Source organism: Dreissena polymorpha, chromosome 12, assembly GCF_020536995.1.
Source record: "Dreissena polymorpha isolate Duluth1 chromosome 12, UMN_Dpol_1.0, whole genome shotgun sequence".
Taxonomy (NCBI): domain Eukaryota; kingdom Metazoa; phylum Mollusca; class Bivalvia; order Myida; family Dreissenidae; genus Dreissena; species Dreissena polymorpha.
In genome coordinates, this window is record NC_068366.1 from 4,349,076 (window position 1) to 4,369,458 (window position 20,383).

At 35.7% G+C, this 20,383-nt stretch overlaps 1 protein-coding gene across 1 annotated transcript in view; it reads right to left on the reverse strand.

Annotated features, from left to right (window-relative positions):
- Positions 1 to 12,071: 12,071 nt before the first annotated feature.
- LOC127853829 (CD109 antigen-like) overlaps positions 12,072 to 20,383 on the reverse strand; it is a 30,900-nt gene continuing 22,588 nt past the window's right edge. The window contains exons 23-30 of the mRNA XM_052388617.1: positions 18,622 to 18,796; positions 18,018 to 18,226; positions 16,713 to 16,862; positions 15,819 to 15,881; positions 15,293 to 15,402; positions 14,216 to 14,363; positions 13,564 to 13,666; positions 12,072 to 12,351 (exon numbers count right to left, since the gene is read on the reverse strand). Coding sequence (XP_052244577.1) covers positions 12,257 to 12,351; positions 13,564 to 13,666; positions 14,216 to 14,363; positions 15,293 to 15,402; positions 15,819 to 15,881; positions 16,713 to 16,862; positions 18,018 to 18,226; positions 18,622 to 18,796 — 1,053 coding nt within the window. The 3' untranslated portion in view covers positions 12,072 to 12,256. The remainder of the gene's footprint in view (positions 12,352 to 13,563; positions 13,667 to 14,215; positions 14,364 to 15,292; positions 15,403 to 15,818; positions 15,882 to 16,712; positions 16,863 to 18,017; positions 18,227 to 18,621; positions 18,797 to 20,383) is intronic.

Below are 20,383 nucleotides of genomic sequence, written 5' to 3' on the forward strand. Positions count from 1 at the left end.
GTAAACATCCTCTATACATTATTGTACATCTCCATATAACAGTCATTAATAACACAATGTGACAAAGGTGGACAGAGGTGGAGGATAATTAATGCAATTTAATGTGACGCAATGAGACTAAGTATTCGATAGTTTCCGTATAATGAGTTCTAATTGTTCCGTGTATAACTCTAGACAGCCAGTAATGCAGAGATGTGATAGTTCATCCTTGCAGCTGATTTCTTCCCTTTCAATGTAAAAAAAAATTATACAAATAGTTATAGACTTTACCTGATCTATATATAAATGAAGAGTTTGGTTGAACCTTGTAAGGGAGGTAGGGCATTTTCCTCCTCTCAAGTGGTTCTTAAATCATTCATCTGTGATGGGAAAGTAAAGATCAGTAACTTTTAAAAAGTTGAGAAATTTGCCAAATCTTAAAATTCCTGAGAGCGTATAGCCATGCGTTAGCAGTACTTTTGCAGCGAATCTCAACATCGGTTTCATCGACTTTCTTTTTAAATGTATGACCAAAAAAAACTTCAAGAAAAGGCACATCAAATCGAGTATTCCATTTGCATCTATTTACATGCTATGAAATGCAGTTTATGCTGTTAGCTGTTCTATCCAATTAACCTTTTTGTAAAGTGAGGCTTTAACAAAAAAGTGAAACAATATCATTCGACATGCACATGATGTAATTCGTCATACTGCGGGGTTGTTATAAATTTGTTTAATTTCTAACCAACTTATGCTGCTGAAGCCGCCAATAGCACCGTACACACAGGCCAAAAGGTTTCAATTTGTCGTATCCTTCAACATATTTGTTTCCCTTAGCTCTGTTTATGCTTCTTTTCAGCCGGTTAACCTTCTGATAGTAATTTCATCATGGTCACAATGTGTTTTTTTTTTATATCGGGATGCTTAATATATGTTTTTAGTTTTAAACCTTTCCATATGAACGATAACCAATCTACTGACAGGTTTTTTACGTTCACTTTAGATGAAGTTGATAACAATATGGTATGATGTGTGCCCGTTTCGACGTCGTAATTTGTAATTGTTAAGTACTATCGTCAGCTGGCAAAACACTATTGTGATGTTATCTTTCACACACAACAAGAGAACTATTGAGGATTCGTAAATCATCATACAACAGTATAGTGTTATATATATATTATATGTTGTCACTCCTTTAGCAGCGTAAATCTGATGAATCCAGATGCACAACAATAAACAATACAATGTGATCATATTTGTCAAACATATCTGAAAATATGCAAGGAAACTACATGTCTGCGTCAGATTATCCAATTGTTCAACATCATAGATCAGACCATGTTCCAACAGCATAGATCAGACCATGTTCAAATATCATAGATCAAACCATGTTCCAACATCATAGATCATACCATGTTCATGGGCCAACATCATAGATCAGACCATGTTCACGGTCCAACATCATAGATCAGACCATGTTCACGGTCCACCTTCATAGATCAGACCATGTTCACCGGCCAACATCATAGATCAGACCATGTTCACGGTCCAACATCATAGATCAGACCGTGTTCACGGGCTTCGTGGCTGATCATGCCGTTTCAATATTGTAGGATTTTGTGTGGCAACGATACATGTGCTATCTTGAGCAGATAATCAAACATCGTATTGCATACTAACGTTTTATATGTGCACACTTTACAGGTTTGCGTTTGCACATAAAGAAGAAATAATAACAAATTATGTGACGCCCATGCTTAATATTTATCAAGTAAAATAAAGGTAATAAATTACTTACGCTAACTTAAAGAGCATTGTCATTTTCGTTATTGTCCGTCATTGGTATGCTATGATGCCGCAATTTTTGCATTTTATCGCATTAAAAGAACGACATGTTAACTTAGTCATGAGACCTTTCTCATAACGCAAAATAGCTAACCAAAACACGCAAGTATCTGTAAATAGGCTTCCGTAGATTTTGTACATTTACCGGGGTCAGTTAAATCAGTGAATATTTGATGGGTCTTATGCGTTCTGCTATACCTAGGGACATGGACATAGAAAATAAAAATGAACCACGGATTGATCAAGTGACAATCACCATAAAATGGTGTGCATTGTTTTACTGTAATATTTTAACTAAAATGCAATACAACCAATACATTATTTTAAGTAGTACTAGACCTTGTAAAATATTATTAGATTCCCAGAGCAGTATATCTACTCCTCGAAGTAAATCCTAACAAATAAAACTAACATACGACTGCAAGAACTAGATCAATCTCTGATATAAGGGCACGATATTTGCACATTACACTCTGTATGAATATTTTGTACATTTTATTTGGAAATTTCGCAAGAAAAAAAAACACAGGTAGTTGTGTCATTTTAAGCTTTTAAACTTTGAGTGTGACATTGACATTTAACCAATTTACATATATATTGAGGGTGATATACTTGCTTATGGTAGTGCCATGTTTTAGAAATGACTACCAATTTGTAATGGATTGTACATTATATACAGATGTAAGGAAAATTATTTAAAACCATGTTATTACTTAAGACCAAATATGTTAAAAGTTTATAGATTTATAGACCGCTCAAAATAGTAATATTGTAAAAAAAATATCTATGTATATTGATAAAGCATGGGAAATACGACATACTTATAATACATAGTACGATTCTGGCATGATTAAGTGTATATATTTATGCACCGCATCTCGCTGTATAATGTCTTCTCTAAAATACCCAATATTTTTATTTTGACAATGAACCGATTTATTTTTTATGTCCAAATTGGAATGACCTGTGACTTTGTTTTATGTACATTGTATTGACATTTCATGTATAATCATGGGCTTTTTGTATACTGTATTATCAAATAAACTGTAAACTGTACTCGCTAACGTTAGTGATCAAATATAACATAGCATCCATCAACTTGCTTGTATGCTTAGATGCAGCCTGGATTTTAATGTGTAACCACGGTATTCCGTAATTAATTGAACAGAAACTGTTCTATCAAGGATTGAGATGAGCATGTATGGTGTATATGGCAGTAAATGATGATCAATGCACATGGCGGCAATAATCAATCAATTTATTTTAAAGTCTTGGACAACCAACCTTGGAAAACGGAGCTGTAGAGTATTTATATATTACCACTGGTTAATTAGATAAAACTATGAAGACGCTTTGCAGTTATGTTATACCTATCGTATTGGCAACGATAAAACACAATTTAATATGAACACATATTATTTTCAGATGTTCTGGAACAGTTAAATAATTTATTATTTGTTCCCCTTATGATTCGATGTTTCATACTGATAATACTGCTATGGTTATATCTACCTGGCTAAATTATATTATATACATAGAGAATAATAGGTTAGTGTTGATTATAGATCAGGTTTATCATGCAAGGCTTAGAAAACAAAAAGCACGAGCCTTGGCGAGTGCTTTTTCGTTTTCGTGCCGAGCATGATAAACCTGATCTATAATCAACACTAACCTATTATTCTATTTATCCCACTTTTTATTCAGTAAGCCTTTTTATTTTAACAAAATTAGTTTTCATGAGTGTTTGTCGTACTTTGATAATGACTGTAGTGTAACCAAGGTCAGTGTATTACTCCGCGTTCCAAAAATAACCGCTGATCAAATTGTCATTTAAAAAAATCAGAATATCGTTCTGTGACAAAGAGTCGTGCGTTACTAATAACAATTTTATTCAGATTGAATTGCAAATCTAAAAGTTTTATAACATTAATATAACATTTAGTTGTTATATACAAGGAACTACATTTGTATACAACGTAGCCTAACACCACACACAATTCACTTTCGATGTTCAAACTATCAACTAGAACACGAGGTGCAAAACATTGCTTATTTGTTGTAATATGTTGTTATTGCGTGACGAAATAACAATAACAACTTGGATTTAATCTAATTATTCACATTAAAATTTTGAATGTGGAAAGTGGCACCAAAGAATTGTGAGGCAAAGTTGTTCGAACGAGAGAAAAACATTTGCTGGTGAAGTGACTGGGTGGGACGAACATCAAGATCAACTTGTTCAACGGTAGACGGTGGCTGTGTAGGCTGCATTTCGACCATAGTTTCTGTGCATGAAGGTTAACAAGAGGAAGCTGTTTGGTTGTTACATTTACTGGACTGAGCAAGAATGTTGGAACACTTTTGCAGCTGTTCAACAGATATGGTGGAATAATTGGTTATGAACTGGACATTTTTGTGCCCTGTTATGGCCATGATTTCAGTGGGTGGAATGTTTGCATTTCGAAGTTTTTGGACCAGGAATTTGCGAACTGAGTGGTTGGTTATTCTCTTGTGCTCGGGAAAGCCGGCGTCTTTTGCCATGGCCTTCAGCATATGACCCAGCGTGTGACACCCAATTGTTGACGCAAGAACCACTGGGATGCAGTGTCAATTGTGCGTGTTGCCAGGTAGAAAGGGTGCTGATCTGAAGAAAAATTAGATGGACGCATATTCGAGTACAGCTTGTAAATTAACACGGGATTTCTTGGTCCAGAAGTGCCGTACATCTTGGGAGACACTTTTCTTATGTCAGCGATGTTCTCCCCTGTGCGCGTTTTCGTTTGCCGCTCGTTCAACTCGAGATACTCGACACCATTCGAGTCTACACGGAGGCGGACGTCTCCCCACCTAACATAATACAAGAATCTTAATTTAATGTCAGATATGAACAGTAATAAAATACAGCATTTAAGTTGAAGCGGATGTACTTTGTGAATTGGGTGAAAAAATAATATGAAAACTTGATACATATTTTGTGTGTTTGTGTGTTAATAATGTTTCTAACCGCAAATTGTATTGCTCCGTTGTTCCTAGCAAGCCAAAAGGAAGGCAGTTGTTCAACCAGATTGTATTAACAAGGCCTTCGGAGACTCGGTGCCAAGGATCCCCTTCTCCCAGAGCAGATCGATGTCGGTATCACTCAGCGGATGGGCCTCCCTAGGACGGTTTCCCATACCCTAAATTGGTGATTTATATTTATTATACTGTTTCATTTAACTGTTCGACTATATTTTTTAATTTAAATTTATTTTTTTAGTATTCTATCTTTCGTAGGCTTACAGTATTACTTTTAATGTGACTTTTCGACTTTTATTTATTAATTGCAACTTTATGTCGACAGGGTATTAGTTTCGTACAGACTACACTTGGGATTTTTTCCCAATTTTGTCATAAATGATACGTTTTCTGTTGAATATGTTATTTAGCCAAATTTCTTTTAGTTATAACCGTTCATCTAAATTTTACCTGTTTCTTAAGACTTTTTTTCTTTGCATTGTAGGTGTCCCTTGTGAGTGCAAATTGGGCTCCAGTCCCTGTCATGACTGAACATCCATAGCGATGTCGTTTCAGGTACCTGTCAACACTAGCAATGATGCCACGGAGTGAGCTTGGTTCAAAATCTGTGCCATTTGACTTTTTAAGGGACAACAGGAAAGTGGCCAAATACTCATCAAGAAGAGTTGGTTCTATGTGGTGGATTTCTTTTGATTCAGCTTTTGACATTAGAAACCTTTTAAATTTGTTTATGTCAGACAAGGTCTTCGCTACAGTCTTTTTATTTTCATTTTGGACAATGAAATCACCAACATCAGTGAGGTTAACATCTAAGAACTCTTTATTCTCATGCAGATCTAAAGTTGGGGGGGAAGACATTGCTACTGGATGGTGCGTTACTACTGGGGCTGGTTTCATTCTCAATGGTCAATTCAATTTCATTTGTGAACAAAATAGATGGATCAAACCCATATTGTTCCTGAAACTGGCTTAGTATTAATTCCATTTCAGTTGCTTGTTGCTCATGTTCATTATTTAATTCATCCCAAGTTAATGAGAAATTAACTTTGTCAAATTTGTCAGACATTTTGAGGGGTTTACAATTTCGCAGACGATTGTGTTCTATAGTCAAAGGGGAGCAACTCGAACTGACTCCGTCAAAGGGGAGCAACAACAACAGAACCTATTTGCAACATAGATAAATTTACCTAATACTAGAAGTTTAGTGACAATAAATGACAACAAACACGTTTTTTCTACTTGCATTTGTTTTAATGTCATTAAGATTGACAAACATTTGAGATTGTTTTTATTATTGATGCACTTGGCAAATACAGGTGACGAGGTGCGTGGGAAAAAGTAGTCTCGGTTCGGCAGTTGATGACGTCATTTCGTGCCATTGATTATAGCCTTGCCGTTGATTATAGATGAAATTTAATAAACGGGGCTTTAATCAACCGAATTCGCTGTAAAGTGGGATAAAATGGTTAGAATCGTCATAGCATAGCTTTGTAATGTCTTGCCAATGAGTACTCTTCTAGTTGACACTGCTAACAATCTTGTGTACATGAGATCACAGCAAAGATAAACTAAAAACTTTCTCTCTAGATATACATGTATATGTTCATATGTAATGACTTGTTTATAGAAACACTCGTTATGACGTCAGCTATTTCAAATAAATGCCTCTCTCGAATAGGATTGAAAGCATTCAAATGCATCGCAAATCCAAAACTGCATAATTCCCCTACGTTATAATGGCATTATGTATTCATTAGTTCGCGTTGCATTTGAATGACTGCTAACCGAAATGTCTTCAATCCGATTCGAGTTGTAATGCTCACAGAACATGTGAACAAAGCGAAAAAATGCCTCAAATAATGGGGAAATAACTAATATATTCAATGTTGCAACCTTGCATCTTGGTAAAATGAAAATAGTTAAATTTCTCAAGTATGAACTCATGTCGATTTCAAATGTTAGTTCTTAACTTGATAGAAAAACAACGTCAACGTTGCTTAACGCCTCAAACAAAAATATTGCCAGTATAACTTGGACTGACAGCTAATCATGAATTTTATTGAGCTTGTGCGATTGAACATAAATGACATTGTATATATTTGTGTGATATACAAATGTAAATAGCAGTGTTCTTTTGACTTATAACTTATAACGACACATTTGAAAACCATACGAGATCTAGCTGTATATGTTAGTTGCCATTATATTATTATTATATGGTTATCTATACCAATGTTGGCATTATGATTTTCATAATACAACTATACCGGTTTCCGATTGTGCTTAGCCCGAACAAAAAGTGGGTAAAACAAGCTATATTGCAAAAATTTACAGGGGCTGATAGTATCTTGTATATTGTTATAAACATACTATCGCAAATGTTCTGTTTCTGGCGATTCGCTAGTAGAAAGCAGAAAATACTTTTATTTACTTTGGCCATGGCGTTTCTAAGAAAATGAAAATACAGAATTAAGTTCGCAAAATAAACAAAAATTCGTTAAACATAAGGATGTTCGTGAATCTAGCATAGCACGGGAAAAGGTTTTTAAACAAAACGGCATGGTCTGAATGTGTGCATATGCATTTACGAATCGATTGCATTATCACTATTATAGCTAATGAATAATTCGCATTGTTTAGTTCAATCACTTCTTACCCTTAGCCGCGATTGTGTCGTAGAGTAAACAAAAATAATCGCATAAAATCTCGACTATATTTATTTATTTTAATCTGAGGGTTTAAATATAAATTTAAATACATTTCACTGGTCAAAGGGAAGTAACACAAACCGTTTAACCACATGCATGTTTTACTAACATTAGAGTTACCTAACCCTGGTTCATGATCCACTTGCACGAATATTTCAAAATTAACCATTGTTGACGTATTTCTTATGTTTTGGAGGAAATTATATGAACATGATATGGAAAATGTCAATAAAAAAATGATGAGTGTGATGGTGCTGACGTTGACCATGATCATGATGTACTATGAAATGAAAATTTTGATAAGGAATATTCTAGAAACTAGCTATATTAAAAAACAAGAAATGCATTTGATATGAATGGCAAAAATCAATTGTTGCTATGAGTGTTTAAGAGCACCATTTTCGCCTTAATTTCTGAATATCTTTTTGTGTTTGTTTAAGCTCTGGAGTAATGCAGACATTAATATAAGACACACTAGGGGTTTCGGTAATCAGATGCCAGCTTTTACATTAAGCCAGGTTAAAATTCCGATAAATACCAACTACAGGTCTTTACCCCAGTACCTCGGGCATTGCCTGTCAGAGTGAGAAAATAAATATCCTTTGTTAAAAAAAAAGACAACAATGACAAAATGATATGTTGCTACCCTTCATTTCTTATATTAAAACCATCAAAATGTAAATTTGCACAAAAGCTTACTGCATAAACACTTCTAGTTCATATAAACGGACTCCCAGAGCCTTTGATAATTTTTAATGTGGCGGCTCTGGGAGTCCATGTGTACCCCTTCATAAACACAGGTGCAGTTCAGCGCAGCGAATCCGTGCGCTTCACTAAACAGACGTCGTTCGAGACAGATTGAGAAAAATAATGAGTAAACTTTATAAACATGTTAAATTTACCCTCATGTACAAAGTCCTGGTTATGGTAGTACGTGTTGTCTATTGTTATGCCCCTGGTTACTTGCAAGAAATGTTTGTCCCAGCAAGTAATCGGTATAGACTTCGATCACAAAGTGACTGTAATCTTTTTATTCCCAGGAGGCGAACTAAGATGGCGGATAGATTTTAGCTGTTGTTAGCCCGAAGTGGTGGAACATTCTACCAAGCCACTTAAAAATCATTGACAATGAGGACTGTTTTAGATCAAGACTTAAAACTCATTTGTTCAATGTTTTTTACGGATGACCAATGTGCAGTGTTTGCGAAGCGCAATATAATATTTTATCAATAATTTTTGCGCTTTATAAGTGACATGTATTTGTATTTGTATAATGGCAACCTACGGACATTATCCTTTGCATGCACCCTAAAAAATACGACAATGTTTTAACACACTATCCTCGTTGACATTTTATGTTGAAATTTGAAACAGTGTATTCGGTGTCGAATAATTGACATCGTTATCGACTTAGGCTACATCACATAACAAGATGTGCAAAATATTTGTGTAGTGCGACCTAAAAAACCGATAACGACGCTTTAAGTCGGCAACATGTGACAGTGTACCAATATGGTTGATAGATAGTACAAACGATAAACGAAGTCAATAAAAAGCAATTATTTCTTGTTGTAATGGTACCAGATGTGCATGAGTTTGTGGTTAAGACAGGTAAACGTTGATATCTTTTCGCAGTTTCAGTGTTCCTTAGCCCTTGCATTGGTGATCAAATTTTGCACCTTTGGAATAGACGACGCATTGCAACTCTGCAACACTTTTAGCTATAAAGCTTAGAGTTGAAGTATTGCAACTAACCTACGAACAGCTCTAAGGGTCAGTTGCTGGGAGTTGGATAATTGCAACTAATCATAATCTATGTTGAAATTCTTTTCAGACTTGCCTGTATGTGATTGGCGGAATCAGCATTATCCACATTGCAAGAAGTGTTCTAGTTGCAATAATTCAAAAACAGTGTGATAACTCTCTACAAGTCGCATGTACAGTCCATTCTTCACCAAACTTGGAAAGGTAATTTGTTCTAATGATATCTCGTCTAAATTTCAAAAACTGTTCCGGTTCCTTGAAAACATGGCCATCAGGGGGGAGGACTAATTGCCACATTTATTAGCCAATCTTCATTAAATTTGGTCAGGAAATTTGTCCCAATCAACTCTGGGCTATGTGAACTAAAAAGGTCACTTGATTAAATTTAAAAAAAGCATGTTTATACCATAGAAGTCATTTTCATTATTGCCTAGTCTTCATGAACATCGGTAAGAACAGTTGTTCTAACGATATCTCAGCCGAGTTCAAAAATAACAATAGGTAAAGAAATTAAATATTTATGTTTCATATAGTGCTTACGTTATTTTGGTCTCCTTCCTTTTGTTCCTTAGATCTCAGGTAAGCGCCTTAGGACCCATGGCCTTCTTAATGGGATACTAACAGTAAAAAAAAACATGAAATATTTTTTTCAGATTTGAATTCTGGTATTTTACACGTCTTAAACTTAAACTGTAATGTATGCAGATTCAGAGATGTATGTTTTGTTTCAAAGGTCATATGAAAAATTAACTTACGGGATGTTTTCATATTATAATACCATATAAATATTGTTCAAATCTATATCTTGTTAGGTTTAAAATTGCAAACTTTTCCCTTACATGCCCTTGTATTTCAAGATAGAATACTTTCCTTCCCAGAGGAAAGAGGTCTGAGTTTAAATCCCAGTGGTGGCTTCAGAGGATGATTTATTTTTTGAAAAATGAGTATATTTGCTCAACTTTGTCCATAACTTAACCAAATAACTCTGAAAATTTCTTTAAAAGAATAAAGTTTCTAAAAATTCAATTATGCAAGAAACTTTATAATTTGAGGGTATAAGACAGCAAACTTGGAATGGACATCCATTTAAGTTTTTTTAAAGTTAATACAACGATAAATGCATACAGGAACACATATTTGAATGAATAGGAATTGAAATAGTTTTGTCAATAAACTACAGTCACAGTACTAAATATGCAACAAACATAGGACATAGTCAATTAAATACTAATTGACTATTTAAAATAATTGTTTAAGCACGGTTTGTTTATCAGAGATTTATGCACATGCGGTTTTATGCGAAATTTGGAATTTTTCTCGTTTGACTAAGCAGTATGTGCTTTGGAGCTGGAATCACGTAGTGTTGGAAAGCTGGTGTTTCACGTCCAGACGGTCCTTGCTTCCGGAAAGCTGAAAATTGTACATCATCTCCCCACTCATTCCATCCCGCGAAACCCTTAAGGTGTCGCAATTTTAGTTAAATTAATAAGAATTAAATTTCCTTCTGAGAATAAGGCTATCGCTGTGTTATGCTTTGAAACAGCAGAATGGTCGGGTAAATAATGTCAAAACATTGTGTTGTTTAGTTAGATAAAAAAAATCCATGAATAATACCTTGCTCGCTTTCCAGCGATAATTGTTTTCCCATTTTTCTAGCGGGACAATAAAACAATCTGTAATATATATTGGTCTGTAGCCAATTGTATAAATCTGGATAAATCTGGTTAAATCTTATCCAGCGGATAACTTGTGGTTATCTTCAATATTATGATATCTTTTTTGAAGATAACCAAAAGTTATCCGCCGTATAAGAGATATCCAGATTTACAATTGGCTACTGGTAATTAAATATGGAATTTAGATTTTACGAATATGTATCATTGTTTTGATAAATATTCACTACATTGTAAAATTGTAAAAAGATTGCACATAAACCATGTCCACAGTAAGCTTATATATATTCCGTTTCAGAATAAATAAATGAACGTCATGATAACAATTTTATTAGAAATAAAAGTTCACATATAAAAATGGAACTTTAGATCCGATGTTACTTATACTTTAATACTTAGTAGGAAAACCACCGGCAAAATAATTTCACGTGTGACCCTGAACCAATACACTACATCATTATTCCATTCATTACAAAACATTGTCGCCAGAGACAGTTTCCTTATAGTTCAACCTTTGACCGGGTTTCAAAATGAGCCCACATAATTTCTGTCAGTGATGGACTTCGTAAATAAATTATTTAATTCCTAAAAACATGGTCACCAGGGACTGTTTTTGGTAACATTATATACGTAAACCAAAGAAAGAAGTCCGTTACTGCATCCAACCACTTTGCATCTCCAGATTCTGCATTCGCAAGCAAAATAGCTCCGATCGGATGATAAATGCGCCACAAAAAAACACCGTGACGAAGTACATCGGTATGGTCCGTTGCAAAAAACGACCAATCAGAAGATGTCAAACCTATCGTAATTTTTTTTATTTTTTTTATCACCAGGGACTGATTTTTGAATAGGCACGGAGATAGCGGCGATGAAAATCTGCTTGAAATAAACCACTGAATGTATGTATAAGCAATTTTACACATTTTTTCTTTGGTTAACCTATACCAATGCCCTACAAAAATATATTTAAGCATACCAAACCATTGTGGCAGTCGTAAGTCGCGGAACGCAAACGTCAAGGGGTTCGGAATTTCTCCTTTTATGGCAAAGAAAACCTAGATTTTTTTTAAAGCAAACACAATATCTCGTTCAGTCTTTATTTCATTTAAACAATGTCTTCATGTTTGTTAAACATCTCTTAATAAAAAATCATATAATTTATTTACTCATAAAATATGTAACAGTAGTGTTGTGTTTCCTTTCTTTAGAATAATTTTTCGATAGAAGACGACGATTGTGTGGTCTACTTCAATTCCGTCTCCGCTTCCTTCACGCTTTGCAGAAGTCACATTCGGCCCCGCAAATATCACAAATCTCTGATCCTCGTATGGCTGCAGGCACATAGAACTCCGTCACTTGTTTGGCTGAAAGAAAATATCAGCGGCGTTCTGGAAAAACTGAACTTAATGCAAATGCGTTACGTGTCGTCTCACATAAGCTTTTGGAGTCCGCACAGGCTATTCACGGACGACATTTCCCGCTTTTATGGAATTTTTCGTTTAAAGAAAGTTTCTTTCTAAGCGAAAACCCATTTTAGGCGGAAAGTGTCGTCTCTGATTAGCCCGCGCGGGCTACATGGGCTAATATGGGATGACACTTTACGCACATCCATTTAGCCTAGTTTTCGAGAAAGAGGCTCAATTTAAGCATTTGTCAGTGTTAAATAATAAAACACTGCTGAAAATTCCAAATAATTAACGATAAATCACTGGACAAACTACCTTACGGAATTCAATATGCTTAGTGATCTGTTCTTATATAGCTTCTTTGTTACTCTAATCAAAATAAATTATACGTAAACATCCTTTTTCTAATATACTCATTATTAAAGCGATTACTAGCTTTGTGTTTAATATTTTTATTTCACGCGTTTCGATAGTATAGCGCGAAATATTTGTCTTACGCGAAACGTTACTGTTTTACAGTAATAAAATGATGGTCAGTCTTGCACGAGGATCTCAAACATACGATTATGTTGTGTAGAGTTCATTCTACCAGGCGTCTTCAGACAGTGCGGACCGGTTTTCATTTAATTGCATGTGCTAATACAAATTGTTGTTTTTTTTGTTGTGTTTGTATATGTTTTGATTTTTATATGAAACCAGACACGTGAATGAGGCTCGACATTCGTATTGTGTTCCGACAATTGGAAAACGAGCACATGTTTCCAGCGATAACCGTCTCTGGTTTTTCCTGGCCGGTCGGTTTCACATTTTGTAGTCATAATCTTGCCATTTATGTATTCAATGTTGAATTCGGCTGCACAGTGTCCCGTCAATTAACGTCTTGTCTGGTATTGCAAACACGAGTTTGTTGTTTTTTTAAGGCGAAACAGAAGTGTAGTAAAGACCAAATAAGTTTACGTAGCCAGTCGCCAGACTAAGCAAGTAGTTCACGTTTTCGTGTCAGGGAAATAATCTTAGTTGTATTCGACACTTACTTAATCAAATTGCATCAAAAAGGGTGAAAGACAAAATATAAACACAACACATGATGGTGTTGCCATAACTTTGGCTATAGTGTTCTTTATATATTCATTAATAGTCGATATATATAGCATATTTGAATACACATACCTGGATTATAATAATCGAATATTCTAACGGGAACCGGCTGAACCCCGGCAACCATCCCGGACCTGTGGAAGGTCAAGGTCGAGCACGTGTCTTGCGAGGAAATCTGGAACGTTGATAACATTCATTGATAATAAACCTTTTAATGACAAATATATGTGATTTGCCTTTAAGTGACAAATATGTGTGATTTGCATTGTAATGACAAATATTTGTGATTTGCCTTTGAATAACAAATGTTTGTGATTTGCCTTTTAAAGACAATTATGTGTGATTTGCCTTTTAATGACAAATGTTTGTGATTTGCCTTTAAATGACAAATGTTTGTGATTTGCCTTTTAATGACAAATGTTTGTGATTTGCCTCTTAATGAAAAATGCTTGTGATTTGCCTTTAAATGACAAGTATGTGTGATTTGCCTTCTAATGACAAATGTGCGTGATTTGCCTTTTAATGACAAATATATGTGAAACTTGATTTTTACACATACATATATATACAAACCACAAACTACGTAACGCGATTATTAACAGTATGTCGAAAATAAAAAAACTAAATCGCGATTTGCAAATATTATAAAACAATTTCTCGCCTATGGGTATGGCTTTTCTTTTTACAATATAACTAATTTCCTTACAGCTGTATGTAAAATTACCTCATCGAAGTACAAAACGACCTTTCTTGACTCTAATTCTAGCCGCTTATGCACCGGTACAGACACCACACTGACCACATCCGGGTAGAAACCGGAAGGAGTTCCCACCTCCATTACGGCCATCGAACTTTTCCCATTCTCGAGCCATCTGGAGTGAGAGCATTTCATGTTTCAATTTTATAAAGGACATATTCTGACTAGGGTTACCGTACTTAAATATTTGCTGTCATTCTGGTATTTTGGTGCATACACGTAATTATCAATTTAAAATAATAATGTGAAACCATTCATTTTCGTCGGCATGAAATTACGTGGGTTTCCTAAAAATGACGTTTTCATTAACATGTAAATTTGTGGATTTCTGATTTTTGAAAACAAAAATATAAGGATTTTGCGTCGATGATTTTCCGCTGTGTTTGTGTTAAATTCGTGTATCGGTCAACCTACGAAATCGACGAAAATAGAGGCCCACGAATAATAATGAATTTTATAGTAAATTGGCAAAGCATGAAGAGGTATGTATATTTCCCGAAGACCAAAAGTACTGGCTCAGTATCCAGAAAGAGCATAATAAGTGAGGATAAACTTAAGTAGATACAAACTTTCTGTTATATCTTATGTTAGAACATGGCTGAGTAACGTATATGTATAAGCATTTTTGTTCATTAAAATGTTTACAAAAGACGTTTGCTATGTTACCGTTTTATTCACATAAAAAAATTGCCATTTACATAAAAAAAAGGTTTTTAAATAAAAGAAAAACACAATTATGGTTCGGTTAGTGCGGCGGTATCGAAGCAATGGCATTATTTCCGGGACATTGATAAGCTTCAACTTTTAAATCAGATTCAATTGGATTAAATACAAATAGAAATAACATAACATATTAATATGAAATTAAATACACTTTCGCAAGAAGCTCGTCAACACGTCAAAACTAAATATACATGTTCATAACAGTACTGATTTCATTTTTTATTTAGTTGTTGTTATATTTTCATATGCGAAAGAGAAACTTCTCTCAAAAGTGAAACCTTCCCATGACATAAAAAACAACACATCCAAATATTCACTTACTTGGAGCATGCACGAATTTCAAACTCGTTAAGCGTTTCCCTTGGAAGTGACACTATGAGCTCAAAACTTTGCTTTTGATCGTCATCGTCGATATTGTAGGAAACTTCCACCTGCAGTTAAACCAACATTTGAGCCGCCTTCTGGGACAATGGGGTTAAATGGATGTGCGTAAAGTGTCCGCACAGGCTAATCAGGGATGATACTTTCCGCCTTAACTTTATTTTAGCTTAGAAGTGACTTCCTTTAAACAAAAAATACAATAAAAGCGGAAAGTGTCGTCCCTGATTAGCCTACATGGACGGCAAAGGCTAATCTGGGACGACACTTTACGCACATGCATTTAGCCACGTTTTCATAGAGCGAGGCTCATTTATTTGAACACTTTTACACACGCACTTACCAGGTAAGCATACACCACGGGACATATTTAAGATAAATATCAAGCATTCTGAGATACCCAATATAGTTTTACACTTAGAAACATGGGGGCACATTTTCACGGGATAAAATCGAACAAGCCACGAACCTGAACGAGGGCCATTCCTTGTCCATTTGCAGTTATGGTCACTTCTCCAACATCCTTTGGTAACTGGCAACACACCATACACACATTAGGAACATATCTAACATTATGATTACAAATGATATTGGGTTTTATTGAGTTTGTTGTTTTGCTCATTTTTTTAAGGTTGAGCTACAAATATTTAATTATACAATTGTACACGTGCAGTTACGTGTTAACATTAACTATTGTGGTTTGTGGGAACACCACAAGTGTTGAGTCAGACTGCCTGGTCATGGTTAATAATTTTTTTTATAGAATCACATACTCTGAGTACCGGTAATATCGATGGTAAAAATTAAGCATACCTTTTACTACAAAGCTACCAAAAGTCCAAAAGGTAGTCTTAATAGCGAGGTTTCTGTATCATGAATAACTCGATGAATGTTTTCCTAAAAGTACGTCTTTGTTATCAATGTCACAACGGAGGTAAAAAAAAATAGGGAAACTCTATTGTGTTGTTTGAAAAAAAAGCTATGCCCGTATTGTTTGCTGCTTAGAAATGTTCATGATCTTGCACCAACAGTAATGGTTTCTACAACCAATTAGATAAGTCAACAGTCAATCGCGTAAACCTAACATAATATGGTGGTAATCACACAATAAGATCCCTTGCCCGTAGTGCGCTTTCAGCCATGGCTTATCTCTTTCAGTGCTGGAACCGAATTTTGAAGGCCATTGCAAACAGTTTGGATCCAGATGAGACGCCACAGAACGTGGCGTCTCATCAGAATCCAAACTGTTTGCTATTCTGATAGTATTCTTTGAAAAAATCGAAAAAAATGCTAATTTTAGAAATTCAGCAGACGACATTTTAGCAGACGACAAATTTCCCAGCATGCAAAGGATTAAACTCACCTCACGCGTTTGCAGAACTCGAGCGTTCAAGGTGGTTATTGACAGGGTCTCGCTCACACCTGTACCCACAATGTTGACATTTAAGTTGAATGAATCTGAGAAGACCAGAGCGGCCATTTCAGCAAAGGCTTGCAGAGCGACGACAGTGTCCTGCAAAAAAAGACGTACTTTAAAGTGTTTGTAGATTGTGCAGACTGCACAGGACAATCTGGGACAACACTTTACGCACATGCATTAAGACCTATTTTCTCAGAATGAGGCTCAGGTTCCAGATCGCTAAAGTATCGTCTCTGATTAGCTTTCACAGTTCGCATTGGCTAATCAGGGACACCACTTTCCACTTTTCACTGGATTTCGTTTAGAAAAAATAAATCCTTTAAACGAACAAAAATCCATAAAAACGGAAATGCATTGAGCTCAGTTTTCTCATAAAGAGGCTCAAATACTGAAGGTGTTAGCAAGCCGTCACAAATAAAACATGAACTGCGTAAATATGTTCATTCATTCGAGGAAAACGATCTAACGTGCATTAATCGTATGTATGACTGCAACATATTAGTAAAGACGGTGTTACCATTTGATGTTAATCTGATGTTTCACTGGCAGAAAGAATGTATTGTATATTAACAAAGGGCAAATGCTCCCCTTCTTTTAATTTTATCAATGGTGTTATTTAATCTCCACAAGAGGGACAGTGTTTATGGCAAAATTCACGCAAAATTAATGAACGGTCTTGAATGAAGTCGACGCGGTTGTAAATAAGCCAATTAGTTATCATTCGATGTTGGTGGTAATCAATACCATTTCTTCAATCCACGATGTTCTGGTGGACTTAATTATTAGGAGATTGAGATGACTGGGGAGCTTTCGAGAATATCATTGAGCCTCGCTCCGTGAAAGGGGGGTTTAATTCATGTGCGTAAAGTGTGGACCGATATTAGCCTGTTCATTCCGCACGGGCTAATCAGGGACGACACTTTCCGCCTAATCTGGCTTTTCGTCATGAACAGGCTTCCTCCAAACGAAAAATACAATATACGCGGAAAGTTTCGTCCCTGATTAGCCTGTGCAGACTACACAGGCTAATCTGGGACGACACTTTACGCACATGCATAACACCCCCTTTTCATAGAATGAAATTCCCTTGTATTAACTTTTACACAGGAGACGTTGCCTCGCCAACATTAAGTTGACAGCGATCTTAATTGTATTAATATAATAAACTATTTGTTTTGATTACAAAGTCCTCCATCATAGGTTCAATATTGACAGCTATGAAGTCACACAATACCACTTTATACTAACCTGCGTCGACGAGAAGCCACCTTCGGCGTTCCGTTGTGCGGTGATCCACTTGAGTACCGGAAGTCCGTTCTGTCGGTCGGTCTTGATGGCCAGCGACAGCAGGACGTACGACGTGAGCTCTACATCTACCGCAGCGCCCTTCCGGTTCTCCCAGGGCTTCGCACTTCCGGTCGTAGTGGTAATCACCCGTTCCCAGTGTTTCGTACCCGCTAGAAAAACATTAAAAACCACATATATTGACCATGTATGTTTACGCCATTTGGATTGCTCTTATTAGTTTTTTTCACAAAAACAATTGTAAATATTCGGAAAATATTGGAAAAAATACTACTCGTAGGGTTACCAAACATAACACAATAAATAATGACATAACAAATAATATGTTTGAATCGTGTCATGCGAAAATAACTATTATGCCATATTCGCGAAGTCTGATCATGAGCTACCCTGAGCTTACGAGACCACGAAACTCTGCGTGACGTTGCGGACAGTGTATCTTCTGACCCGACTGCTCGAATGCGCAGAGTGGTCCGGCTGTACTCTGGTCGCATGTGGCAAAAATACACATTTTTGCATGACGCGGTTCAGTTGATAAGGGTTTTACCATCAACGATTGCTTTAGATTCTAGTTTGGCCAGAAGCTGATCCGCCTTCAGACGTGCAGCCAACTGTAAGGCGTACAACACCAGAGCCTGTTCGTACGTGTCTGTCAGTGCGTCAGCCTTCCCTTCCAGATACGCCAATGCCTTGTCCTTGGAGGCGGAAATGACGTCAGCCACCTTTCAAGTATCATTCAGAGTTCAACAAATTAGACTTACCTTTTTACATTCAACAAATGTTCCCAACATAATACTCGTTATGACATTGAGATTCAAAACATTTATCATAACAACAAAACAATATGAGCAAATTCGTAACGTGGTCATACCAACAAACCAGGTTTTCATTGTTTTCCAAAAACAACTACAATGTATTTTCTTAAATTACATTAACTGTAAGATCCCACGCTAGATTTGCACGTAATATACAACCACATACACTTACAGCACACTACCTGAATTTATTAAGCGAAATCCCTTTTTATGAAAAGTGACCTTCACCGCAACAGAAAGTAACACTCCATGCATGCTTTTTATTTCCAAAAATTTCACCACGATCATTAAATGCAAACACCATTTATTTACCAGATATCTATTGTTTGACGCAGCCGAAACGTGAAAGCTCTACTTTTATCCCATCATCAGACGTGCATTGTCGAAATAAACCACTGTGGAATAAATTTTCCTCTATTTCAGCAGTGCTGAAATAAAGCTGTCACGCGCGGCGAAGAATGTTCATATTACTCGGAATCAACTAAAAAGTAATCATTTTTAGTAAAATCGAATCAGATTCAACAAAACAAACAATTTGATACCAAGATGTAAATATTTTTAACACAAAGTGCAACTCAAAAAGCAAATAAACATTATTTACAAATATTAAGTGCGCGTAATCGTGACGTCATTATTAACACGTCATACGACACAATGCAAGTTGTTTCACGCTAAAGATGCAGTTGTTTAGTGTCTTTTTTTTCAATATTTCTTAAAAATCGGGGACGAAGAGGTATGATAAACAGAAAAACAGGTTAGTTACTGATCTTTTTGTAATGTATGAGGCTCGACACGATTTAAATTATGAAACAATGTTTGCTTAAAATATCTTTGGGATTTTCCGTCTAGTTCGATTTTCCTATTCTATTTTTAAAGAAATAATTTACGACTAAGAAAATTGATGGGATAAATCGAATACTAGGTCGGTGCCGAATAAAGCAAAGTTTATCTTGCTCGGCACGAAAATCTGAACCACTCGCCGAGGCTCGTGGTTCAGATTTTCTAAGCCTCGCAAAATAAACTTTGCTTTATTCGGCACCGACCTAGTATTCTCTATTTATCCCATCATCAGACGTGCATTGTCGAAATAAACCACAGTGGAATAAATTTACCTTTATTTCAGCAGTGCTGAAATATAGCTGTCACGCGCGGCGAAGAATGTTCATATTACTCGGAATCAACTATAAAGTAATCATTTTTAGTAAAATCGAATCAGATTTAACAAAACAAACAATTTGATACCAAGATGTAATATAGTTTTTACAGATAATGCAACTCAAAAAGCAAATAAACATTATTTACAAATATTAAGTGCGCGTACTCGTGACGTCATTATTAAGACGTCATACGACACAATGCATGTTGTTTCACGCTAAAGATGCAGTTGTTTAGTGTCTTTTTTTCATTATTTCTTAAAAATCGGGGACGTAGAGGTATGATAAACGAAAAACAGGTTGGTTACTGATCTTTTTGTAATGTATTAGGCTCGACACG